General features: G+C 44.6%; 1 protein-coding gene across 4 annotated transcripts in view; it reads left to right on the top strand.

Annotated features, from left to right (window-relative positions):
• CREB3L2 (cAMP responsive element binding protein 3 like 2) overlaps positions 1–23,982 on the top strand; it is a 128,432-nt gene extending 104,450 nt beyond the window's left edge. For all 4 annotated transcript variants that reach the window (XM_074036065.1, XM_005550880.5, XM_074036064.1 and 1 more), the window contains 4 exons: positions 13,385–13,484; positions 13,766–13,892; positions 16,307–16,523; positions 18,416–23,982. In XM_074036065.1, coding sequence (XP_073892166.1) covers positions 13,385–13,484; positions 13,766–13,892; positions 16,307–16,523; positions 18,416–18,491 — 520 coding nt within the window. In that variant the 3' untranslated portion in view covers positions 18,492–23,982. The remainder of the gene's footprint in view (positions 1–13,384; positions 13,485–13,765; positions 13,893–16,306; positions 16,524–18,415) is intronic.
• Positions 23,983–27,366: the final 3,384 nt, after the last annotated feature.

The raw sequence follows: 27,366 nt of genomic DNA, 5'->3' as shown, positions 1-27,366 counted from the left end.
CAAAAAATTAGCCGGGCGAGGTGGCGGGCGCCTGTAGTCCCAGCTACTCGGGAGGCTGAGGCAGGAGAATGGCGTAAACCCGGGAGGCGGAGCTTGCAGTGAGCTGAGATCCGGCCACTGCACTCCAGCCTGGGCCACAGAGCGAGACTCCGTCTCAAAAAAAAAAAAAAAAAAAAAAAAAATATTTTGAGGAACCTCTACACTGTTTTTCATAATGGATTTACTAATTTACATTACCACCAGCAGTGTGGAAGGGTCCTTTTCTCCACACCCTTTCCAACACTGGTCACGCTTTGTCTTTTTTATAATGATTGTACTAACAGATGTGAAGTGATATCATGTAAGGTTTTGATTTGTGTTTCTCTGACGACTAGTGTCAGTGAGCACCTTTTCTTATACCAGTTGACCATTTTTATGTTTTCTTTAGAGACGTGTCTATTCAGGTTCTTTGCCCATTTTTAAAAATTGGGTTTTGTTTTTGTTTTTGCTGTTGAGTTGTATGAATTTCTTATATATTTTTAATATTAACCCCTCATGGTTTATATGGTTTGCAAACATTTTCTCCCAATCTGTGGGGTGCCTTTTCATTTTGTTAATTGTTTTTTGTTGTTGTTGTACAGAAGCTTCTTAGTTTGATATAGTTTTACTTGTTTATCGTATGTTTCAGACTTAAGGAAGATGCATACATAATATGTGCTCCTTGTAAAAATAATGTAGAAAAAAATAGAATCCTTTCGCTCAGAACTGTCTTTATGTTTTGGAATATTTTATGTGTACGTATTTATATTGTGCTTACTTCTTTGTTAAGAACTATTTCCACATAACAAAACACTGGACATATTCTCATACATTTCTACAGGATCTTTGACTCACCATTAAAAATAATCTACCTTGGTCAGGTGCAGTGGCTCACCACTGTAATCCCAGCAGTTTGGGAGGCCAAGGCAGGTGGATCCAACATGGTGAAACCCCATCTTTACTAAAAATACAAAAATTATCCAGGCATGGTGGCAGATGCCTATAATCCCAGCTACTCGGGAGACCGAGGCAGGAGAATCACTTGAACCTGGGAGGCAGAGGTTGCAGTGAGCCGAGATTGTGCCATTGCACTCCAGTCTGGGTGACAGAGCAAGACTCCATCTCAAATAATAATAATAATAATAATAATAATCTGCTTCATGCTATTGGGATCTTTAGCCTTCCCTGATAGGCTGCTGTAACTAAATGTGACCAGGGCTAGTTTAGCCACCTGTTAAAGCAGGGAAAGTTTTTTGTTTGTTTATGTGTTGTCAGTGTTATTAAGGTATAATTGACAAAATTGCATATTTTTACAGTATACAATGTAACGAGTTGATGTATGTGTATATTGTGAAATGATTATCACAATCAGGCTAATTAACACATCCATCACTTCACATAGTTACCTTTCTTTTTTCTTTTTGGTCAAATGCTTAAGAGCTACTCTCTTAGCACATTTCAAGTATATGATATGGCATTTTTAATTCTAGTCACCATGCTGTACAGTAGATCCTCAGAATGTATTTACCTTATAACTGAAACTTTGTACTCTTTGACCAGTTCTCCCACTCCCAGCCCCTGATGACCACCTTTCTATTCTCTTGTTTCTGTGAGTTTGACTTATTTTTTTTTTTTTTTTTTAGGTGTAAGTGATACTATACAGTATTTGTCTTTGTCTGGCTTACTTTACTTACAAAGCAGGACAAGTGTGTTGATGTTCCTCTTCCCCTTGGCCTCCTTCCCTGTACTCTGTGCCTTCCCTTGACTCTAGGAGTGCAGTGGCTCCGTTTGGCTTCTTCTCCCATTTCTACCTCTTCAAGACTCACCTCTCCTCGTGGACAAAACTTTTATGGTAGTAATGGCTGGCAATGGATTCATCTGTGATCTTCCCACAGATAATTGTAGCAGGGACCTCCTAAGGTCATATAAGACCAGTAGCTTTTAAGGCTGGGTGCGGTGGCTCACGCCTGTAATCCCAGCATTTTGGGAGGCTATGGCTGGTGGATCACCTGAGGTTGGGAGTTCAAGACCAGCCTGATCAACATGGAGAAACCCCGTATCTACTAAAGATACAAAATTAGCTGGGCATAGTGGCGTGTGCCTGTAATCCCAGCTACTCAGGAGGCTGAGGCGGGAGAATCACTTGAACCTGGGAGGCGGAGGTTGCGGTGAGCTGAGATTGCGCCATTGCACTCTAGCCTGGGCAACAAGAGCAAAACTCCATCTCAAAACAAACAGACAAACAAAATCAGTAGCTTTTAATGTATTTTGGCTCAAGAGGGAAGTAAATAAAAGCAGGGCTGCCTCACTCAAACAGGGGGAATGGACCTAGACTTCCTCTGACTGCTCTTCCCCCTTTCTCTTTGTTTTCTGCCAAGGGCCTCTGTGGTACTCAGAGAACACCACGCTAACCAGAATGACTGATGTAAGCATTGGCAATGCCCTGCCCTAGAGCCAGCCATGGGGAACTGGTGATTGGGGCGCTGGGCAAGGGAAGACGTCGGGACCCCTTTACTCACATCGCCCCATGCAGGTGACCGGTGTTTGAGCTGTGTGCAGGGCTGGGCTGGGGAATGCACACCTGTGTGTGTGTTCCTGTTGGTGCTTCTCATATTATCATCCTTCAGAGGCAGCTGGATGGAAGTAGAACAACTTTGATAAGTGAACAGGATCCTGGGTCACCAGAAATGGGGAGTGGAGAGGCCTTGGGGGCCATTGTTTCATGTGGTGTGGCATGGCATGGCAGGGAAGGGGAGTGGCTGTTTCATCACTGACCAAATGGAAGAAAATGATACCTCTTTACTTTTTTTCCACTCCTATACAATACCCCACAGGGGACTTTCCCATCTACCCAGATGAAAATTTGTGCTCCGATTATGAGTCAATCCTGAGTTAGTTTTTCTTTCTTTTTTTTTTTTTGTACTGGACTCAGCGGCAGCCACCTAGCCTATTACTGATTTCTAGGTGAAAAGACCTTTTATCTGAGCCATGGGAACTGGAAGAGGACAGGGCTGGGAGAGATGAGGAAGTCCTCTTCATCTTTCTTCGGTTTTTCTCTGGGAGCCTCTCGGAACAGAGCTGAAGTGTGTGAAAGCACCTTCACACTTCCTTTGCTGAGGTGATCCGCTAATTGCATGCTATCAGGAAATGTGTAAGATGGGAGTGAGATGGTTTCCCAGGGGGCCCTCCTTCCTGTGCTCCATCAAGAAATACATTTTCACTTGCCAGTGTCTGGGCAGTGCCCGTGTGTGGCTGCTAGAGAATCCTTCTGGCTTTTCTAAGTGAATGCACCTCTCTAAGCTGCAAGCTCTCTGGATGGCCCCACCCTGGTCTCATCCCTAAGAAATCTTGTCATTTTTTCCCACTGGTATAGTTTTCTTCTGCACGAGTGATGCACATACACTGGCCGGCCCATCACTTGTAGGCGTTTGTGGCTCAGTTTGCTCCATTTATTACTTATTTTGTTATCAGGCTTCTTCAGGGCTGTGAGCCGCAGCCTCTCTCCTTGAGCATGGATTTGTAGAATTGTAGGAGCTTAGACTTGATTTACACCTTAGACATCATTGTATTGAACTGCTAATCACTTTATTTCACAGAAGGAGAAACTGAGGCCTGGTGGGGTTAAAGTCATCTAAACATTTAGAGCTAGAAGGGGGTGAGAACTTGGTCACTTAACTTTTGAACTGGCCCTTACTTCGGTTTCTCTTGCTGCTGTGCCTCTTGCTCCTTCAAGGACCTTGCCCCAGCAAGAGCCAACTTAAGACCTAGACACAAGGGCCCTTGATTTGGACTCAGTGTTCTAGAGGGCCCTGTGCTGGCTGTCCTTTAGCCATGTCCCCCTCCATGGGATGCGTAGTTGGCAGGAACAAAGGGATGCGTCCATCTGGAGTTCTCACCCTAGCCCTCTAGAACTTACCCTACTACCTAGGATCTTGGAATTCCCTGTCCAAAGGTCTTAGCTCATTTCCAGGGCCTATGTGGACTTCTACTCCAAATCTGTTCTCTGAAGGGCAAACCTGGGGACCAGCGGGCACCAATGAAGCCAGTGGGGTAGACAGAGACAGCTCTTTGTGAGGGCTGCATATGGAGTTTGAACCAGGGCTGGTGTGTGCATGACATCCTTCACAATATGTCAGCTCTGGGATTCAATTTAGCCTTATTTGTAGAAGACATGCGATTCCTGGGTCAGAGACAAAGGACTGTATTGCTCAGCAGGCAGTATGAGCGGAAGCGTATATGTATCAGTTCTCCTTGCCCCCAGGAGCCAGGACAGATCCGGGTGGATGCTGTGCTCTCAGTGGGGATTGTGTCACAGCTAAGGAAGCCTGAGCTTGGAGAATCCACTGCTTTTATAGCAAGCAATCAATAAGCCTGCTTCTTGCCCAGAGAGAGACATTACCTCATCTGTTCAGGTTACCAGCTTCATAACAACCTTGAGAGGTGGCCCATCATAAAAGAGCAGTGAGAGCCTTTCCATCTTGGCATCCCCAGCAGAATGTATAGGAACACAAGAAGACTCAAGAGACTGTCTCTCTCCAATGGAGTGGAGCAGGCTGAGGCCTGGGGTAGTTCTGCTTATACTACCACATTTTGGCAAGCAGCCCTGGGAGGTCCAAGAATTCTAGTTCAAACCTGGCCATAGAGGGAGCCGGAAGGAGCAGGTGTTGGGTTGTTTGGCTTGGAGTAAGGCAAGGAGAAACCTTAAGATGTGTGGCATGGGGACTTCATTTGTACACTTTCCTCGGACCTCACAAGTAAGGGACATGCTTGCCTGACATTTATCTCTATTGTTATCAGAAATAAGAATTCTTTAATCTTTCTCTTTGATCTTCCTCTTAGCTATAGTCTTTAACTCTACTTTTCTTGTTCTTGAAAATCTCTATATGGTTCCTGTTAAAGGTCTTTCCAGCCAAGTTTACTGGGCTTTGACTGGATTCTGGCTCTCCTGGTCTGTTTGTTTAGCCCACACAGCTGTGTCTGTTTGCACTAATTTTGTGTATTTGTTCCCTACACACTATTACGGTTTTCTGTGTGTGGGTTCATCTCTTCTCTCTTAGACTGACAATAACTGGCTGAACCCACCCCCAGCTGCACACAGAGAAGCTATTTGAGGACTGATAAATGACCCAAGTTCCTCTACTATACACTTTTACCTTGGTTTTAATTCACTTTTCGTTTCTCCATTATCTCTAATTTCTGGTTGTGCGAAGAGTATGAACTTTCTTTTCACGTGGAAATATTTCAAACTTCAAAGGATTATTGGGCACTAAACTATGTTCCCCAGAGAGATGAGAAAGGCGTTTTAGTGTAATTTAGTGTAAAGTTCAAAATTCCACAGCCTCAGGTTTTGTTCCTCGGCCAGTGTTTGTTCCTGGGTCAGTAGGTAATTTAGCATTTCAGAAATGCCCTCTGCTTCCTGCAAAATCAAGAAGCCTCTTGTAATGTAGCAATTAACACAGGAAGAAAAAGGAGAAAATTTATACCCCCTTTTTTTTCTTTTAGGCCAGAGCCCCATGAACAACCTTCAAAACTTAAGTAAAAGACTGTAAACATAGGTATTTACTCAAGGTTTAGGAGTCTGAGCTGATATGGTTGTCTTTTGTGTATGACACACTTTAGTATTTAAAAGTCTTTGAGATTGTTCATGATTTTCCTTACATATCCTTATGAAATGTGTAGAACTTGTAATTATTAACATTGTATCCGGCCACCTCCCTGCTGTCCATCCCGGGACTTTGAGGTAGAGGTTTCAGCTGTTGGACACGCCCTCCTCACCTCAGAATCTCCCAGGCACTAACTCTACATGTGACTCAAGTGGGGTGGGAAGGGATTCAGGGGAGATTTTGCCTCAGAAGGACATGGATGCTCACCTCTTCCATCATTAGGCCACCTGATCGTCGCTTGAGTTTTGTCTTTTTTTGAGATGGAGTCTCACTCTGTCACTCAGGCTGGAGTGCAGTGGCATCATCTTGGCCCACTGCAACCTCCGCCTTCCGGGTTCAAGCGATTCTTGTTCCTCAGACTCCCAGGTAGCTGGGACTACAGGCACACACCACCACGCCTGGCTAATTTTTGTATTTTAGTAGAGATGGGGTTTTGCCATGTTGGCCAGGCTGGTCTCGAATGCCTGACCTCAAGTGATCCGCTCACCTCAGCCTCCCAAAGTGCTGGGATTACAGGCATGAGCCACCATGCCTGGCCAAGTTCTGTGGTTTTCTTTGTTTGTTTGTTTGTTTTTTTATTGTGTGCTCTAGATAAGTGACACTCAAGCTTTTTGGATTGTACAATTATTTTAGTTTATGCAGTGTCAATGGCACACCAGACATACCACACGAACATGTGCATATACACATACACCTCACTAATATGAATGCTGCACAAATCGATAGTTCTTTACGGCATACAGTGCCCTCTGATATTATGTATTCTGTTTGATTCCATTTCATTAAAAACATATACCAGTCACAACCCAATTGATTTCACAAACTCACGAATGGTTCATGGTTTGGAATTTGGAAGTTATTGCTCTAGGTGCTTCCATAAGGCTGTGAAAAAGTTCCTTCATCTCAGAAGGTGGGTGATATACCCAGGGAATAGTTTACAATATGTGCACCTGCACACACCACTTCCCAGAGAGTTCCATTTCTAAGCTGTGTTACAAGATTTGATGAAAGTATATCTACAGAGAGGGCCTAAGTTGAAGCTCCCAACACAGCAAATAATTGGGAACCACCACTTTTTGTTTTTTTCCCCTGGTCCTGGTTTCTGACTCCAGTGAGAAATTAGGTTCCTGAATGTTCAAAGTCCAACATTCAATACCTGTATGACTGTTCTCATTCTTTCTTTCGCAAATAAGGAAACACATACAAAAAGCAAAATTAAACCAAAGACAAAGAAAACACGAGACTGTTGATGCATTTCCCAGTTATTGTAAGATTGTGTCTCCCACTCTTGGATGCTTCTGAATGTTTTGCCCCATTTCCTTTGATGCCTCCCAAGATATAGGGTGATGGTTTATTTTGGGCAAGGCTGGCAGCTGCTTTCGACTGCTCTTTTGCAAGGAACTGCATGAGGATAGCCACTGAGTTTATTTTTACATCTCACCACAGGACAGAATCCACATTTTCAATCAAGTGTTGGACACTCCAATTTAACAAGTTGTGAAAAATCTGTTGGCCCAGATAAACGTATGCTAAGAGTATTCCTTTCTCTAAATTAAGATTTTGTTCCCGGAAGCCCAAGAATTCATTAAGGCCATAATTAGGCATGATCACTGATGATTTAAAATACAATAATAAAGAGGAAGTTTATGCTGAGCTTCGTAGGCACCATTGGATCTGTCCTGCGGTTGACTTTTTATAGCTGTAGTTTAAAAATAACTTTTCCATTTCATCTGCTGGCTGCCTTTTCTCCACCCAGCCCTTCATGTAAGTAGGGTGGGGGTTGTCATCCAAGCTCCCATTGCCGCAGGCAATGACATCTGTTTCAGTGACATCAGAGAAAGTGCCACATCATCTCAAACCAACATATCAGTTATGAGGTCACAGGCTTTCCCATAAAAAGGGCTGGCCTCATCTGTCATCAGTGAAAAGAGACAGCAAGCACCCTTCAAACATGTATCTGCTTCAGCAAACCCGGAGTTACCCTGGGAGGGGGCATACTCTCATGATTCCATTAGCTGATGTGGTCAAGGGAATTCATCTGAGTAGCTGCCGAAGCTTAGAACTTAACTTGATTAAAGGCACATATCTGTCGTCCTCTGATTGAAACTCAGGTGTCTTTGCTTTAGAGCCAATCCTCCTGTTTTGATCTATATGCATCAGCTTAGCAATTCTAAAGCCATCTCATCAGCTTTTTTGGTGCTTGACAGAGGGACAGATTTTATATTTTCCATTTTTCTAAATAAAGCCCAGGCTTGTCTTCCTGACACCTTAACTAGGCAAGGAGTACCCTTGATTCTTTTATCTATTATCTGCATTTTATCTTTGGTGTACCCAGAGAAAATACCACACAATAGTCATTTGCCTTGATGGGTTCTGTGTCGTTGTTACTGAAATTTTGTTAGTATGCATCTTCTTGCCATTGGAATGGGTTTTATTGTGGCTCTTCCATCTAAGGCTTAGTCTCTTTTAATAGTAATATTTTCATATTTAATGGTGGACATATCTGCCAGTTGGGCTGGTGTCAATATAATGTCACTGGAGTTAAGAAAAATATACTTAAGATATGCTTTATTATTAATTTGAGTAGGTTATTGATTAGGGTACCATGCTGTGCCACGTTGGAATGTACACAAGCTATGGGGTCAGATAGGTTTTGGTTTACATCTTAGGTCCTCTACTTATTAGTTACGTGACTTTGAGATGATTATTTAATATTTTAGTGTATGTAGTTCCTGGAACTCAAGTAGTAGGCACTCAGTACTCTGTCATTGTTCATTTTCTTTTTTATGATGAAAAGGAGTGTTTCTGTTGTATGGATGTGTATGAATTTCCCAAACTTTATTGGATCATCGAAGTCTGTTTGGATTTTGGTTGAATCCAAAATCCAACACTGCATGAAATGCCTCAGTGTTGCTGATTGACGGGGCCTTGCGCATGTTGTCATTTCCACCATCAGTTCCTTTTACTTTCTCCAGCACCAGTAGGAGAACCAATGGCAAACAGTACATTATTAGTCACTGTCGCGCTTTCCACCAACATTTCGCACTAAAAATGTGTATTTTAAACTACATGTTTGCTCATCTTAAAGAGTTAGATTATAAACTGTTAGAAATCAGGGACTATTAAACAACCATTTTCATTTGCAGTGGATTCAGAATATAATCATCTGGAGTTGGGAAAGGATGTGTCTGCGAATGCCCGTGAATGCCAACCAAAGTGCTGTGCAGTCAGGAAACACCAGCCCTCCCTGCTCTCTCCAGCCCGTCTTAAAGGGTCCTTCTTCCCAACTTGTAGCACTTCACACCTGTAACTGGGAAAAGGGGGATTCCAATTTGAGCCTAAGATATTCTTTCAGGGGGCTTTGGATATATCTGGCCTGCTGCAAGTCTGTTTTCAGGAGGTACTGGGGAGCCTCCTGGGAGACTGTTCTTCCTAGGGGAAGGGGTACCAGGCCCAGAGATCTCAACCAGAAATTGGAAGGCAGGACTGATTCCAAGTATTGTGTGGATTTTTTTTTAAAGCTATTCATGCTCTAAGGACCAGGCAAGGGGTAGGGGATGGGTAGGGAGGAAGTATGGGCTGGCCGCAGGTCAATAGGGATTGTTGGTAAAAAATGGAGTGGTCCTTCCCCTTTCAGAACAGCTTAAGACTTTAGAGCAAAAGTAACGTGCTTCGGTACCATCTGGAAAGGTACTGACTGAAGCCTGGATGGAGAAACGTTAACCCACTCATGCCCAGAGCATAGCTAAACTTCAGCACCTTGAGGCCACCAGCTTACGGGCGGCAGGAGTGCCCAGTGGAAAACTGAGGTGCCAGGAAAAGTGGCAGCCATCACTTAAAGAAGGAGCTCTTGAGCAGGCCAGGGGAACAGGAGACCGCTTTTCATAGCTTAGCAGGAAGGAGAGACCCGCTCCTACGATGGAGAGTGGCCAGCAGTAAGAGGACAGGGTTTGTGCCGTGTGGTCTTATCTGTGGGCTTACCTGTAAATTTACCCGAGGACTTGAAGAGATATCAGCAGGGAGCACCCAGCGAGGGCTTTGGGGCTGGCATTACAGGTGGTAGACGGTCAAATATATGCTCTGACCAGTGAAATCTCACTGTGAGAATGAATGCACACTCGGGCAGTGGCTGTGCAGAAGGAAAAGGCAGCTGTGCTGTTGGGTAGAAAGGGAATTTTCTGGGGAAGTCCTGGGAGAACAGAGAAAACGCTTCATGAAGAAGGAAAGGTGCTGCATCGTAGAACCATTTAGCTCAAACTTTCTTTAAGTAGAATTTGAAGTAATTATGCTGTTGAGTATTTCTCAGCATTAAGTAAACATACAAAATGCTTTTATTTTATTTTATTTTATTTTATTTTATTTATTTATTTATTTATTTATTTTTTTGAGACGGAGTCTCGCTCTGTCGCCCAGGCTGGAGTGCAGTGGCCGGATCTCAGCTCACTGCAAGCTCCGCCTCCCGGGTTCACGCCATTCTCCTGCCTCAGCCTCCCGAGTAGCTGGGACTACAGGCGCCCGCCACCTCGCCTGGCTAGTTTTTTGTATTTTTTTTAGTAGAGACGGAGTTTCACTGGGTTAGCCAGGATGGTCTCGATCTCCTGACCTCATGATCCGCCCGTCTCGGCCTCCCAAAGTGCTGGGATTACAGGCTTGAGCCACCGCGCCCGGCCACAAAATGCTTTTAAAGAAAATGGTGCTGGGCGCAAGTGGCTCGTGCCTGTAATTCCAGCACTTTGGGAGGCAGAGGTGAGAGGATCTTTTGAGCTCAGAAGTTCCAGACGAGCTGGGCAACAAAGTGAGACCTGTCTCTACAAAAAATAAAAAAATACAAAAACTTAGCTGGGCATGATGACTCATGCCTGTATTCCCTCCCGGCTACTCAGGAGGCTGAGGCAGGAGGATTGCTAGAGCCCATGAGGTTGAGGCTGCAGTGAGCTGTGATCACTCCGCTGCACTTCAGCCTGTGTGACAGAGCAAGACTTTATCTCCAGAAAAAAAAAAAAGAAAAATTGTACCTGAATACATTTAAATATAAACCAGGTCTAAACTATATTCAGTCATACTTCTATATAATCAGAAACAAACAAAAATGTACAATTAAGTACAAAAAAAATCTTCACATTAAATAGAACTTAATTTAGTGATATTAACTCATAGAATGAATGATCTTTTTGTTGCTTAAATTAAAATCACTATACCTGGGAAAAATGTCATGTAGATGGAACCGTATAGGAGTGGTTTTTTTTTTTTTTTTTGAGATGGAGTCTCGCACTGTTGCCTGGGCTGGAGTGCAATGATGCAATCCCAGCTCACTACAGCCTCTGCCTCCTGAGTTCAAGTGATTCTGCCTCAGCTTTCCGAGTAACTGGGATTATAGATGCCTGCCACCATGCCCAGCTAATTTTTTGTATTTTTAGTAGAGATGGGGTTTCACTATGTTGGCCAGGCTGGTCTTGAACTCCTGACCTCGTGATCTGGCCAACTTCGGCCTCCCAAAGTGCTGGGATTACAAGCGTGAGCCACAGCGCCTGTCCCGCAAAGGCGTTTTGAGTCCAGAAAGCTTCTACTCCGTGTGCTGAGGGTTGCTCCAATTCACCCACTACTACTAGCCATTTGAACTGCTGAAAGCAAAACCATTCTTGTGGCCAACCTGTCCTTAATTTGCTTGAATTGGGAGAACTTGTTTCATTGGTACTAGCTGGGGGCGAAGATGCAAGCCCAGGAAAAATCTGCTTGTCCTTCTAGCACCTGAATGCTATTCGGGGGTAGACTGTGATGAGAAGCAAGTTATCTGTGAAAGCCCACAGTGTTCTGTGAATAAATGATTTGATGATGTTTTCCAATGAACTTATGTGGCTGTCTAACATTGTTACATCACAGCATGCATTTTCTGAAAATCCTTGAGACCCAAGAGAGAGCATCTGCTCATCATATCTTTCCACTTTGCCATATGCACTGGGTTTGGGGGTGGGGGATGAGGGTAAGGAGGAGCTTCAACTCTTTACACCACTCACACGGAACTCATCCCGGGTGCTGTAACTCAGGAGGGTGTGTTGTCAGATCCTTTTCTACGCCTTGCAGTGTTCAGAATTTGCAAAGAATTTTACCATCTGCTCTTTCTGTGTGCTGATGTCACACAGAGCAGAGTATATAAGACTGTTCTTATCCCTCAAACTTTGCCTTTTAAGGAGAGGCACAGTTGTCCAATTTTAGGGATAAAATGTCTCCTTTTTTTTTTTTTTTTTTCCTACTCTTGCTCTCTTGTCTTTTTCCTGGAGAAAGGCTAGAGTCTGTTTCAAAGGATGGTTTTAAAGACCCCTGGCTCTGGGCATGAGGGTCCAGTTGAGCAGGCATCTCTGTTCTTTCATATGTTGGCTTCCTTTCTGACTCTGGAGTTGCTGTGAGCCTTTAAGAACCATAGGCTTGAGCTGCAGGTGGCTGTTTGCCTCTCTGCCCTAAATAGAGCTGTGCTTGTTTTTCCTCTCCTTTCTCTCTCTCTTCCAACCTGCCTCTGAATGCCTCTTACTCTGAATTGGCATTTCCAATTACAGCCCCCCACCCCTGGCCACTCCTTCTGTTATTCTCTGCTGGTCATTTTTTATTTTTCCTTCTCTTTGCCTTTGTCCCTTTTTTATGTTTTTGTCAATGTTTCTCATCTCTTGGTTAAATGAGTTCTTCTTTTAGTCAACATTTTCTTAGTCTGTTCAGGTTGCTATAACAAAATATCATAAACGAGTCACTTATAAACAACAGAAATTGATCTCTTACAGTTCTGGAGGCTGGGAAGTCCAAGATAAAAGTGTTGGGAGATTCAGTGTTGGGCGAGGGCCTGCTTTCTGGTTCACAGGAGGCAGCTTCTTGCTGTGTCCTCTCATAGTGGAAGGGAAGCACTCTAGTCTTTTCAGCTCCTTATAAAGGCACAAATCCCATCAATGAGGCCTCCACTTTTTTTTTTTTTTTTTTTTTTTTTGAGACGGAGTCTCGCTCTGTAGCCCAGGCTGGAGTGCAGTGGCCGGATCTCAGCTCACTGCAAGCTCCGCCTCCCGGGTTCACGCCATTCTCCGGCCTCAGCCTCCCGAGTAGCTGGGACTACAGGCGCTGCCACCTCGCCCGGCTATTTTTTTTTGTATTTCTTAGAGATGGGGTTTCACCGTGTTAGCCAGGATGGTCTCGATCTCCTGACCTCGTGATCCGCCCATCTCGGCCTCCCAAAGTGCTGGGATTACAGGCTTAAGCCACCGCGCCCGGCCGAGGCCTCCACTTATAACTTAATCATCTCCCAAAGGTGCTGTGTCCTAATACCATCACATAGGGGACTGGGTTTCAGCATAGGGATTTAGGAGAGACACAACCATTCAGACTTCAGCCACCATCCAATCAGAGTGTTCCTTTTCCTTTGTTCTCAATCGCTGAGAAACAAGCCACAGCCTGTCAGGGGTAATGTGGAGGCAGCTACTTCTAACTCAGGGCAGTGCAAGGACAGGACCTTCAAGTGTGAAGGCTGATTCTGAGCCCCAGTGAGCTCTGTGACAACAGTGCTAGAAGGCACTGGTGTTCGTGTCTTCTTCCAGAGGAAACTGTCCCTTGGGGCTCTGTTGAAATGCAGGCATGAAGCCACGGCAACCTTTCTGGGTCACATGGGGAGATCAAAAAGCATCTCTTCTCTGTCAGACTCCCCTCACGGCTGTTGTTATCATTGGCAGGACTCTCCTTCAGCAACTCCAGAAGCTTCAGACTTTGGTGATGGGCAAGGTTTCTCGAACCTGCAAGTTAGCCGGCACGCAGACTGGCACCTGCCTCATGGTGAGCTTCCCAGCAGGGTGGTGCCGTGACCGCCCCTGGCCTGGCCCCTGTCTCCCATCTCCCTCTGCTTACCAAGGCCAAGTGCTGTGCAGCAGGAGAAACCACACGGAGGAACTCCACTCCGAGGCTGTTCCTCGGTGAGGCCTTCCGGTGATGTCACCCGTGGGTGCAGTCCACCGGCCTGAAGAGGAGCGTCTGTGTCCCTGGCTCTCCCAGGGTATAAAGCTGTGCTGTCCAGAGCCTGGAGTCTGCAGCCCCTCGTGTTCTCTCTCTCCCCACAGGTTGTGGTGCTGTGCTTTGCTGTTGCATTCGGCAGCTTCTTTCAAGGCTATGGGCCCTATCCTTCTGCCACCAAGATGGCTCTGCCCAGCCAGCATTCCCTGCAGGAGCCCTACACAGCCTCCGTGGGTAAGACAGCACGTGGCAACTTGGGCAGGGTCTTGTTTTATTTCCCTGGAGCTGGGTTTCTCAGCCTTCCAAAAGGAATCTTCTGTGAAAGTTCAGTGTTTAAAAAGTGGTAAAAGTGGAGCTTCTCCCTTAGAAGAAGCAAGTGGGGGTTCCCCTGGGGCCCCTCATCCGCTGGACTGAGGCATCACTGGGAATTTTCTAGAGCTGGACAGAGCACAGTTTGCAAACTACTGTTCTAGACTGTGCTCCCTGATCCATTCTGACATCTAATTTTTGAGTTCTGATAAGGGAGAGGGAAGTACATGAGGGACAGAGTCTGTCGCTTTCTGTGACGTTTTAAGAGAACTGCTGTGTTTCTGCCTCCACTGAGTGGGATTGTATGAGTAATGTAATGTAATGTATATGGTAAGGGCTTGTAAAGTGAAGTTAAAGAATCAGCAAGGTCAGGGCCAGGCGTGGTGGCTCACGCCTGTAATCCCAGCACTTTGGGAGGCTGAGGCGGGAAGATCATGAGGTCAGGAGACCAAGACCATCCTAGCTAACATGGTGAAACCCTGCCTCTATTAAAAAATACAAAAAATTAGCCGGGCATGGTGGCGGGTGCCTGTAGTCCCAGCTACTGGGGAGGCTGAGGCAGGAGAATGGTGTGAACCTGGGAGGTAGAGCTTGCAGTGAGCCAAGATCGCACCACTGCACTCCAGCCTGGATGACAGAGCAAGACTCCATCTAAAAAAAAAAAAAAAAAAAAAAGAATCAGCAAGGTCAGGAGTTCAAGACCAACCTGACCAATATGCTGAAACCCCGTCTCTACTAAAAATACAAAAATTAACTGGGCGTGGTGGCGCTCGCACCTATAGTCCCAGCTGCTTGGGAGGCTGAGGCAGGAGAATCACTTGAACCCGAGAGACGGAGGTTGCAGTGAGCAGAGATTGCACCACTACACTCCAGCCTGGGCGACAGAGCAAGACTCCATCTCAAACAAAAATAATCAGCCTGCCTTACAAAACCTTAGGCCCAAGATCTAGAGAATTTGGGGACTCAGGTGTCAGATAAGAAGTGTATGGTGTTCTCATCTAGAAATAAAGGGATGGTGAGTAAGGAATACACACACAAATTCATACATACACCTATAGGAAGAAGCGTGGGGTTAGGTGGTATAGTAGGAGGTTTTGCATTCTAAGGTTTCAGTTATCTGTAGCCAGTGAACATACCTGCAGTTCCCTTAAAATAGCTGAATACACTATAATAAGAAACGCTACCTGCAGCCAATAAAAATACCTGCGGTTCCCTTAAAATAGCTGAATACACTAAATAAGAAACATTACCTGCAGTCAATGAAAATACCTGCAGTTATGTGAAAATAGCTGACTACACCACAATAAGAAATTTTGAGAGAGAGAGGCCACATTCATGTAACTTTTATTGGAAGATATGGTTAGAGTTTTTCTATTTTATTATTATTGTTGTTAATTGCTTACTGGGCCTAATTTCTAAATCAAACTTTATCATAGGTACATATGTATAGGAAAAGGCATATAAACCCTATATGCTGTATGCCCATATATAAACCCAATATGGCTTTTCCTGTAATATATACCTTATACCATATACATAGGGTTCAGTTCTATCTTCGGTTTCAACCATCCACTGGGGTTCTTGAAACGTATACCCCATGGATAAGGGGCTACTGTATTATATTTGGGATAGGGAAAATTTTGCCATTTTGAAACATCTGTGGCCTTCACCAGGCAGGTGCATCTCTGCCAGGTATGACAGAAGTGCTGGCATTCCAATTAAATAATTTCAGTGGCCTGTTGGGAATTTTTCCCCCTAAGGAACTCTCTCTCTAAATTTAATTGGAAGCATAGTTTCTATGTCGTGGAAAATTGCTACAGAGCCATCTAGCTGTGTGACTGTCCTACAAAACAAAGGAGATTGTCTGTCCTTTGATGTATGGCTTTGGCTTTGTGTCTCTTCTTCACTTTCTAAATGAAATGCCCTGTACCTCATCCCCCTGCCAGACCTACTCACTGGGGATGCTTCTTCTTTTAGCTGGGTCTGGACATCTGCAAGTATTCCATTCCCATTCTCCACGAATCATGTTCCCTAGATGGTTATGGCTGGCAAGGAGGGGAGTTTTATATTTTCAAAGCAGTGGGGGTGGTAGTTTGCCTTGTGTTTATTTGCTTTTCTATTGTTCTTCCAGTACCGTATAATTGGTATAATTTTTCAACGCACAAACTCCAAAGCTCTAAAGTCTTTAGAGAAAGCCAAATCCTGTTGGCACCCATAGTTCTGAGCAACAAGAACCCACACGTTGTCATCTGCCACCAGCCCTTAGTACCTGGTGTGAGGAGATGTGTTGGACCCCCGTAGTCTTTTGCTAACACCTTGTTATTCTGCTCTGTCCTCAGTGAGATCCAGGAACCTGCTGATCTATGAGGAACATTCTCCCCAAGAAGAGCTGTCCAGCCCAGGCTCAGCTGGGGAGCTGGGGGGCTGGGACAGAGGTTCCTCCCTGCTCAGGGTGTCAACGCTGGAGTCCAGGCCGGATGTGGATCTTCCCCATTTCATTATCTCGAATGAGACCAGCCTGGAGAAGTCAGTGCTCTTGGAGCTGCAGCAGCACCTGTGAGTCATAGAGACACAGAGCCAACTCCTCTAGTGCACTGATGGTGGGTTATGAGTCACCAACCTGGAATGTGAGGTCAAGACTCTCCATAGGCCTGGTTCAGTCCCTCAGCTCTCTCAGGACCTATTTCCAGGACCTGGGACTGCGGAGAGTCTGTTGCTGGCCAACAGCTGCCCTGAGTAGAGATGGGGAAAAAACCCAGCATGAGCTCCCCTATGTCTGCTGCATCAGTGGGTAGCTGGCGTGATGGCATCAAGAAGTGGAGGAAGGGCTTGAATCCCTTCCCCCACTGTCTCCACCCTCCCTTCCAAGCCACACAAGTGAATGCACAGCCCAGGTAACCACAATGTGTTTACTGTGCAAATCCAACTTTAAGACATGTTCTGTGGCTTCAACTAGGGAGTAGATATATATTGGGCTATATGTCAATATATGTTTATGATTTATATGTAAATATACATATAATTTAAAGCTATATGTATATTTGTTATATGTGTTAAAGCTATAGCTATTATAGTTTTATACTTATAAATGTATGTTGAGGTACCATTTAAGAGGCGCTGGACATGCATTTCCACATTGAAAACAACCTCTATTTGGCTCCAATTCTACATGAGTTGTTTCTCTTAGGTAGTTTCTGGGAAAAATCCCTTTGTAAACATAAAGGCTTATGCGACGACAAGGTATTGTTATTGTGGTAGGGGAGGTCCCTGGGCTTGCACGCACGCTCCTGGTTACGTGTGGCATGGTTGGTGATTTAGCTGAACTCTGCTCCTGTGCTTCCCAGAAATGAGGCCATTCCAATGTAAATGTGAAAGATTTTGTTTCAGATTCTTCAGCTTTCATCCCCTAATTCTGCAGGGGATGGTTTATAATTAAGTACTTTTATGTGTGTACATTATACATACATATTTAACATTTACTAGCACTTACTATTTTAAGCACTTTATAGATGTGAGGCAGGTTGAGTATCCCTTCTCTGAAATGCCTGGGACCAGCAGTGTTGTAGATTTCAGATTTTGGAATATTTGCATTATACTTAACAGTTAAGCATCCCTGATCCAAAAATCCAAAATGCTTCAGTGAGCATTTCTTTTGAGCATCATGTCAATGCTCAAAAATGTCTAGATTTTAGAGAATTTTAGATTTTAGATTTTTGGATGAGGGCTAACAGTATCATACAAATCCTTTTAGCTATCCCAGGTGGTAAGGCATCATTATTATTCCCGTCATAGAGAAACTTCCCAATGTAGCCACCGCTGGGCTCCCTAGAAGACCCAATTGCCTTCTTACTTGGCTCTGGACACAGTTTCTCTCCTCTTAGCTAAGCTGTTCGAGGCCCCATTCAAATCCCATTTGTTCTGTGATGTCTCCTAGATAACAGAGCCTCCTCGCCGCCTCTGAATGCCTACAGATTTTCCATGTCGTTACACAGTTTAATAATGTATTGATTTTCTGTTATGGATTTATTATTATTTCAAATAGCTCATTGTTAAAAATCTTTGTCTGGATTATTAACTCTTCTAGGCCAAGGATCGGCTCTTATTTTATTTTCTCCTTCCCTGAGTTTAGCATAGGGCTAAACATCCTAAGTAAATAGAATAATTTAATGCATCTCATAACAGGTGATTATCAAGCCACCATGCTTATCCTTAGTAGGACTGGGATGCCTTGGGTGGGGATAAAGGCAAGAATGTGGACCAGTGCAGAGGCTGGTAGCAGGGGACTTTGGAAATAGAGAATTGCTACTAGGAGAGAAGAGGACAAGAAACATGCCCAGGCCATCTCACCAAGTTACAACCCCTGAATGATTGCATCACACTACAAAGCATGAGAATTGTAGCTAACAGCTGGTGACTAATACTTCTTTTTCCTTTTAATGCCTTCACAGGGTCAGCGCCAAACTGGAGGGAAATGAAACACTAAAAGTTGTAGAACTCGACAGAAGAGTGAACACCACTTTCTAAAGAGGCTGCCTGCACCCCGTCCTTTCCCTTAACTCTACTTTTACATCCCCAAACCACCTTTGTCATCAGCTTTTCCTCTTTGCCACCGGATCTTCATGAAGACATGGGCAAGCATTAGTGGCTTCAGATGGGAGGCCAGCCTGGGACTTGCCCTGCAGTGAGAGAGCATCTCCCCCTGGTCCATGCCCCTCCTGTGCAGAAGGAAGCCTGCATCCCTCCCTTCCTTTCTCTTACTGCCATAGGAAATTATTTTAGGGGCTGGAAGTGGGACAAGCAGGCTTGTTTCCACCAACAGTGCCAAAAAGATACTGCCTAATGTGCACTTGTGAGGCGTGATCCGCTCCCGCTTTGGAGACGAGATGGCTCTTGTTCAGTCAAGACCCCAGACTCTGGCCACAAAAATGCCATGATGCCTGTTGGTATTTGGCAAAGCACTGACCCCTGTCCTCCCTTGCTCGCACTGGGGTCTCCCGTGTGAACGCACCCGATGGCAGCCCTCCACCCACTCTGCCCTCTGGGAGCCCTCGCTGGATTGTCTCCTGCACCAGCACTGGCAGACGAGGGCTCCCGTTCATATTCTCAGGCCGCAAGTGCAATGCCTGAGGGGATCAGGCTTTTCTACTCCAGGCAAACCTGCCCCATCTTGTCGCTTTTAGGACCTCCCACAACCTGGTTCCCCACACATCCATAGTTCTGCCTCCCCGGCTTCTCCTCCCCACTTGTAAATAGTATTTATTAGCTTGCCGAGGCTTCCTGCTAGCAACCACACTGAAGAGATCAGTGCCTCCTTTCAAGCTAGCCAAGTTTTCTGCTAGCCTTCAGAGCGAGGAGGGCACCTTAGGCTCTGGGATCCCCTGTCTTTCCAGACAATGTTTTGTTTCCTTTCCTTTTTTTTTTTTTTTCTTTTAACTGGAATAATAACCATTGAAAAAGAAGTTCCCTTAAGCATGTATATGTCTGCCTCTAGGATGAGCTCAGAGCGAGAGATGGCACCATGCCTCTCTCAGGCCCGGGGCTCCCTGGCCACAAGCTTTTTCTATCCTGTTTTCGTGACAGAGAAGGGAAGCCCTGTTCCTGACAACAGACTTTTCAGACAGCCTTGCTGGCTTGTCTTTCCACACCTGCCTGGCCCCCTCCTCCCTCCACACTTCCACTTTGTCCTCCTCGTCCCCTGCCTGCACAAAGCACGGTGGGGTGGGTGACATTTGTGTATCCACATTCTTACCTTTGATAGTCAGGTTTGGCTACTTTGCAGCTCGCCCAAAGAGATACAACGTAACCCCCAACCTACTTTTAGTTGTTTTTTTTTTTTTTTTTATGATTAAAAGTAACTTTTGTAGTTTAAAAAAATCTTTCCTCTTTCATACAAATAAGAAATGGAAATTGCCTTTTTATTGTATAATGTAGAAGACCCTCAAGTGTTTTTTTCCCGGCTTAGGAAAGATTTTGTGTAAGAAATATGCATAGAGTTTGTATTTTATTTTTAGGAGCAGCTGAAATGCCTTTGGTTTTGGCTTCTCTCTCTCTCTCTCACTCGCTCGCTCTCTCTCTCCCCTTCTCTCTCTCTCTCCCCTCCACCACACACACGTCATCTGCATTGTTATTGGAGCCTGTACTTAGAGGGATTAAGCCCACAACCTGGCTTCCATTCCATATCAGGTACAGGATTTGATGTTATTAACATTTGTCATCGTATCTTATAAGCGGGGCCCTGCCTTGTCTGTCTAGGCCCGTTTGGGGCTCCCTGTGAGTGATTCCCCTCTCTCTGCTATGCTGGAGAGGGTTCCAGCCTGGAACGCGGCCAAGTTCATCTTCTCACTGTGAGTGGAAGCTGGACTGGGCCCCTGTAGTCCTGGCAGCCCTGTTGTCTGGAGGGTTCTTGTTGTCCCTCACATTAGCCGGGGTGGAGACTGTCTGGGCTGTGCAGGAGGAGGGTTTTGCTAGCAGGTTCTGCTTCTGCTTCTCTCTGCTCCACTGTCTGCAGGCCAGATCCTGTTGGGCCTGGCTGGTGTCTGGTAGCCAATGGGCCTCCACTGACCCATCCCTCTCTTTTAAACTGTCAGGTCATTATCAGGCATAGGCAGCCATAGGGCCCAAAGAAGGCAAAAAGATAAGATTTACTTACTTAAGTAGATTTGGGCAATGAGGAAGGAAAGGTTTCAAATTTAAGAGCAGAAGTGAGAGAATGAGCCAGCTCATGTACCTGCTGCAACTGAACCAGAGTGGGTTTTCAAGGCTCCCGGGTGTAGAGTAGAAAACGTGCTCTTCTGAATGAGGAGGGAGAAGGTAAAGGAAACTTCTAGCCCCTGTCCTTAGTGCTTTGAGGATTTTATTTTCTCCCTTACCTACTCTTGCTTGACATCACTCTGTCTAGACCTCCAAACAGTGGGACTCTTTCTCTGGGAAACTGTCCTTCCAAAACGGAATCTATGTAGAAACATGGGACATTAGCCAGAGAGCTCAGATGGCCCTTTTAAGGGGGCTCCAAGAACCAACATCACTGCTCTTTTAGATAAACCTCTGCCCTCCACTCCTTGCTTGAGTGAGTTAAAGGAACTAACAATTGTCCCTTTAGGAGGACACAATGGGGTCAAGAGGACGCAGAAGAGTTGTATAGCACCAGATTGGTTCCAAATAATTAATGGATGTGTGCGCATTTTCTGTTCAGGAATTAAGACCAGAATATCAGTGGATTTGTTTTCCCCATCAAGTGGCCTCTTAGACTAGTCATTAACTTATGATTAGCTCTAAAGATTTCAAATAGTGGCAGACATTGGCTCCTGAATGTAAGTTTTGAGAAATACGAGTCTGTCAGAGCGACCATAAGCAATAAAGAGTAAATCTCTTAATTATATTTTTCATCATGTAAACAGGTTTCCCATTTCCCTTTCTTAGATTGCACCAGTGAAAGAGCTATCTTGCAAAGATTCAGAGAACTAATTTTTCACTGGATAAGACCTGCGTAACCCAGACCCCCCCAGTGTGGTTCTTTTCGCAGCTCTCGACTTTGCACTTAAAAAGGGATATTGTAAATGAAAGGCTGCAGTGCCAGTTTTAAGAAAGAATTTCTGTGAAGTGTGAGGACTCTGGAGTCTAGCTCACATAAAGAGAGTGTTATATAAAAATCCGACAGCTGAACTAGGTTGCTCTTTTTTGGCAGGGAGTGGGGATGAGATTTGACACCAATATGGGCAAAATTAGATAACCTTTTGGTTAATATAAATGATTTTGATTTGGAGCCCTGATTTGTAGATTGTGAAAGCAGCTTTTAGTTCAACTTATTCACAAACCCCCTATAATTACCATGGTTTTTTTTTCTTCCTAAATCTCTCGGTTCAGCTTGTGAATCTTACGTGCCCATGAAGTTGGGATGTTGAATTGGCTCTTCTTTATTCTGGCAGGGAGTCAATGTCCAGCATTTTTTCACAAGTGTTTTATTAAAATTGTTTTCCAGCATTTTATGACTCCTCCCTCCCATGTCCTCAGACCCAGCAAAAGCGTAGAGGCAGAATCAGAGGCCTCTCCAGGCCAGCTCCTCTGCACACATGTCATACAAGGTGTGAAACTGAGCACAGTCCAGAAATGGGGACATCCCACCCCCAGTTGAATAATGGCCCATTCATGCTGACCTTGCCAACACAGAGAGGGCAGAGATGCACGAGAAGACCTTCATCCTCCCCTTCATCTGCCCCAAGTCACTACAGTTGGTTCTGTTAAAGCCAGTCTTTAAGAAACCTGGGTTAAATCCACCAGCCCTTCTGCTCGCTGGGCTGGCTGGACCTGTGAAGCCGTGGGCAGGTAGTGCCCTCTTGAGAGTCATTCTGTTTGGCCACCTTCAACTGAGGCTGTCCGTAGACACATGCTAGGATAGGCCCCACTGGGAGAGCAGTTACAGGAGGGAGTAAGTGGTGGTGATGTGGGGGCTGTGAAGGATCCGGAGACAAGTCTTAGATGTTTCATTCATTCATTCATTCATTCAGTTACTCCTAAGCCTTTTCAGTTTCATAAGGAAGAGTGTTGCCTGAGGCCCTGGGGAATATCAGGGAATAGAAGGGATTGAGGAAACATTAATAGTTATTCAAAACACCCAAATGCCTATGCTTCTCTCTCCCTCCTTCTCTCTCTGACACACACACACTCACATTCCTCCCTTGCATGCTCATTTGTGCCTTAAATGTGCCTTATATGTAAATCCAGGATGACTGAGGAATCCCTCGTCGCTGGGAGATTTTGTATATATTCTTCCATTACTAGATTGAGGTGGGTGTGGGGGAAAGAATTTTTTCCAAAGGCTGAAAAGTGGTTTCCTAAAAGTGAGCCACTATCAGATTTGCACATCAGGAGAAAAGAAATAGGGTTACATCCATTAGGAAAATCCCAGTTTGCAGGAGTGCAATCACATCAGAAAAACAACCAGCCAGGATTAAAGGTATTATAAATCCTCACAGTGGAACATTTCTCAGGGCAAAGGAACCCGGCCCATTTGAAGATTAATGTTCCATGCCTTTGTGGTCAAAGGGTCGGTACTTAGCACAGGAAAAAACTCGGTGTTGTTTTGTTTTGTTACTTTGGACAACATAAAATTCAGGAATGTTTTATTTAGTCTTGGTTTCTAGAAGGAAGGGAAATAATATTTCTTGAGCATTTACTAAGGTGTTGGGAGCTGTGCTAAGTAAGTGTTAAGTCTTTCAGTTTTATAGATACAGAAAACAAGGGTGACTCTTTACCACAGGATGAATAAAGAACTAAGTAATGTGGGAAATGCAACAATTTCCGGACTAGCTGAGCCGATTCCTTCCTGTTATCACACTGTAAGCTTTCAAGTTCTCTGGGCAGGAATTATAGCACCTGTCCCCTGCAATGGCCCTGCTGTGCAATGCTCATTGCTTCCCTTCATGCTGGAGCAGCCCCCCAGGTGTCCATCTCCTACCTTTTTGTTCCAATCTTCTGTAAGTTCCAGCTAGCAGGCTTTACATCTGGGGAAAGGAAAACCAGGGGTTTTAGCTCTGTTCTCTGCTCCCATCCTTTGCTCACCAGCTGAGTGAGAACATGAACTTTTTGCACCATGTACCCATGGCTTACACTACTTAGAAAATCACCTTTTCGGATAAAACACTTTCTGAGTTCATGGAGAACACCGGCACTCTTTGACAAAACTGTGAGTGACCCTTTTTAAACAATGCTGAGCAGACCCTGGGCTATAATCAACAGTGAGCTTTAATGTCTATGCTGACAGTTAGGTTTTGCTCTTTTTTGTAACAGGTTACGTAGACCAGCAGTGTTTAAATCTAAATAGGTTGTGAGTCTGTTATCTGTCCTATCGCGTTTTTTAAATGACTTTTTATTCTTTATTATAGCTAAGTAAATACCAAAAAAAAAAAAAAAAGCTTTGTAGGACACTTGTACTTAGTTTGGGGAAAAAAATAAATTGAAATTGTTATGCTTTTGTATTTCCATTTCTTGCAAATAAATATTTTTTCTTAAATAGTAAGATGTTGCCCAGTCTTTACAATCTTGGTACTATTTTGAAAAGCATTTTTTTTATGAGCATGGATTTGTGTATGTGTGCCGAACGAACCATTCTTTCCTGGATATCTACTTGGCCTGAAAGAAGAGCCTCAAACCAGCAATCGGCATGTTATATAGGACTGAATCCAAGCCTTAGTTGGAGGAATATTGCGAATGTAATTGTTTTTTTCAGGCAGCCACGGGAAGAAAAACAGTATCCTCTAGCGACTTCTGCAGCCTGACTGTTATTTTTGTTGTCTCCTCTAACCATTCCCTAACTAGATTTCAACTGTCTGTGGATTTGATTTTGCCTTCCCCATCTCTGGTTGCTTGAGAAAGATCCTTTGGACTTGAGCCAGAAAGGAATGATCCTTCTTCCTACGAACAGTTGCAGAGGATGTCTAACAGATTCATGCTCCAGAAATTCTGATGAAATGGTTGATAAAGGTCAATGCACTCAAGCAGAGTAATTTTCATTCCATTACAATGTCTGGATCCAAATGTAGCTTTCTTCACTCAGAGACTGGGGGCTTCGTTTAGTCTCAGACTGACTTGGGATGTTAGAAACTAAGGCCAGGGACTGTGCTCACTTGGAAAAACAAAACAAAATGTGGGATTTTTTGGTTTGTTTCTTTTGTGTGTTGTTTTTTCCTTAGCAGCATGCCCAACCCTGCCCTGGCCTTGAGGGTACATTGATCTGCTCTATCTTGTCCTCACCAGAGCACCTTGGCTTTCTGTTGTCACACAAGGGGGCCTTTCCCTTCAGAGGCTTTGATTATCATGCCCTACTCTTTCTTTTATGGGGAATCTGTTTCTGAAGCCCCCCACCCCCCAATATGCTGATATCTTTTCAGTGGTGTGTGGAGAGGGCAAATACTCACTGATTTGAGAATGTTCTGTGTTAATCATGCCTTTCCATTTTCTAAATTTCTAATGCTTTGACATCTAGGGCCTTGCTGACCCTGGAGGAGCCGCCCCTGCCAGGGCTAGCCCATTCCTAGCTTAGGAGCATGCCTTTCATATACAAACCGACCTGGAGCCCATAGCCCAGCCACCTCCTCTGTGCCCTCTCATACTCTGGGCCACTCTCCTTGTGCCCTAAGTACCCTAGGGCCAGGTACCAGACAACTAGACACAGTCTCTAACCCCGCAGCCTACTGAAATGACTCAAACTAGACAATCCAAAGCCTGTGTACCCTGCCTGGCCTGTTTTTTCCTGTGTAAACCACAATAAAAGCCCTTGCTTGCATTTTCCCTTCGTTCCTCCTGCTTCTTGACCCACCCTGGTGCTTCCCCATGTGGCCTTGCATGACATCCCCTCTCCTCTTGGGGACTATGAGTAACAAGCTGTCTTTTCAATGGCCTCACCATCCCCAAATAATTGTATCATAAAAATCTGCCGGCCTCGCCATACCCGAATAATCATACCATCAAACCTGCATTTTAAAATGAATATCAAATGAGAGGCTGATCCCAGACTCATGGGCATCTGGGGCTTCACAGATGGGCCTGCTGTGATTTAGCTTGAGGGAATACAGATCTATTACCTCTTTGCACACTGGTTGTCACTTTTGTTCTGGAGAGGAAAAGTGAGATCTCCAGGGAGTAGTGTGGCTTGTTCATGGGAAGAGAAAGCAGTGTCTAAAACGCTAGTCCTGTGCTCAGGTTCCAAGTTAAGTCATACTTGATATCTCTGACAATGAGTGCCATAGAGGCAAGGGAACACCTGGATACAGTGGGGGGAAGAAACAACTGGGACTCAGAAGATAGAGGTGTATGGGTTATTGCACTAGTTATACCATTAACTTGCTGGCCTGGAAAAGGAGACACTTATTGAGTGCCTACCATGTACCAGGAAGTTCTCATGAATTATCTTGAACTCCTGGGTTCAAGTGATCTTCCCACCTCAGCCTGCCGAAGTGTTGGGATTATAGGCTTGAGCCACTGCACCAGGCCAGTTTTCATGAATTATCTATGATCTTATTTAATTCCTCCAAAATCACCCCCTTCGTGGGGATACATATACCACCTTTAACATAAAGTTGAGGAAACCGGAGTTCCAAAAGAGTGAGAAACTTACTCAAGACCATCCAACAAAGCAGCTGCAGATGAGAGGTTGAGTCCTGGGCTGACACCAAGTCCACAGTCTTCGAACTACATTCCACAAGGTTGTAGGGCATTTAAAAATTATAGGTTAACTTTTCAACATTCAAAGGATTTTCATAAAACTCCAGATTTCCATCTTCTCTTGAAAGATTGGGAGACACAGCAACTTCCAGAGCTGAAAGGTATCGGCTCCCAGGACGGCGTTGTCATTTCTGGTGGCCACATTTTCCCACACCCAAGCTGGTTCACTCATTCATGGTACTTACCTGGTCCTTCTGTCATCTGAATTCACCGCCTCTGGTTTAGATGGTGGCTGAATTCTGGGGAGTGGCGACAGGGAATAAAAGGAAAGATCCTGTGTTGGTGATGGAACTAAGAGGTGGGGAGGGCGGCTAGTTTCACCCTCAGAGGCCTGAGCAGGAAGGCAGCTCGGCTGTGAGCTGTGGGGTAATGTGCACATTGGAGACCTCTCTTCTCACTACCTGAAAGAAAAACTGAAGTTTGTGGTCTGGTCTGGTCTGGTCTTCCTATTCTCAATGATGGATCTTCTTTAATCTCAAAAATTATATCAAATAGATAAACTACATGCGTATGTATAAAATAATTCCCTGACCCATAGATAACTCACATGGATACATTGGTGTGCATTTCCAGACTCCCAATAAAAACATGAATATGAATATAAATGAGTTTTTTCATATTTAGTTTTTGTATAAAAACAAAATCATTTTGGACCTATTGGTTTTATGTCTTATTTTTCTCCACCAAACAGTATATCATAAAATCATTCTATGAGAATCAGTATTAATCTACAGCAACATTTGTATTGTCTGAATACTATATTATTTTATATAAATTATTATAATTTAACTATTAAATAACATTGGGAATTCGGGGTTGCTGTTTCTTTTTTTTATTATAAGCATGCTGAAAAGAGAAACACAGTATACTAAAAAATCCTAATGATGTCACATGTCTAGGACCTTGTCCCTTACAGCAAGTCTGTCTACATGTTCTCTGCTGGACTGGCTGATCTTCCATGGGGAGGGTGGAGCAATCACTGTTGTCCCTGTTGCTCAGCTGAGAAATAGAGGCTGTAGAGATGTGGCTGGCTCCACAGTAGGTCACACAGTGAACGAGTGCAGAGCAGATCAGGAATCGGCTGTCCTGACTTCCATCCTTGTGCCGTTTCCATCAGCCGTGCCTCATCTGGGCAGGGAACACTCGCTGTCCAAGTCATCCATGACCTTCCATGGAGTTT

This window comes from Macaca fascicularis, chromosome 3 (genome assembly GCF_037993035.2).
Source record: "Macaca fascicularis isolate 582-1 chromosome 3, T2T-MFA8v1.1".
NCBI classification, from domain to species: domain Eukaryota; kingdom Metazoa; phylum Chordata; class Mammalia; order Primates; family Cercopithecidae; genus Macaca; species Macaca fascicularis.
This window is presented reverse-complemented; position numbering and strand designations above follow the sequence as displayed.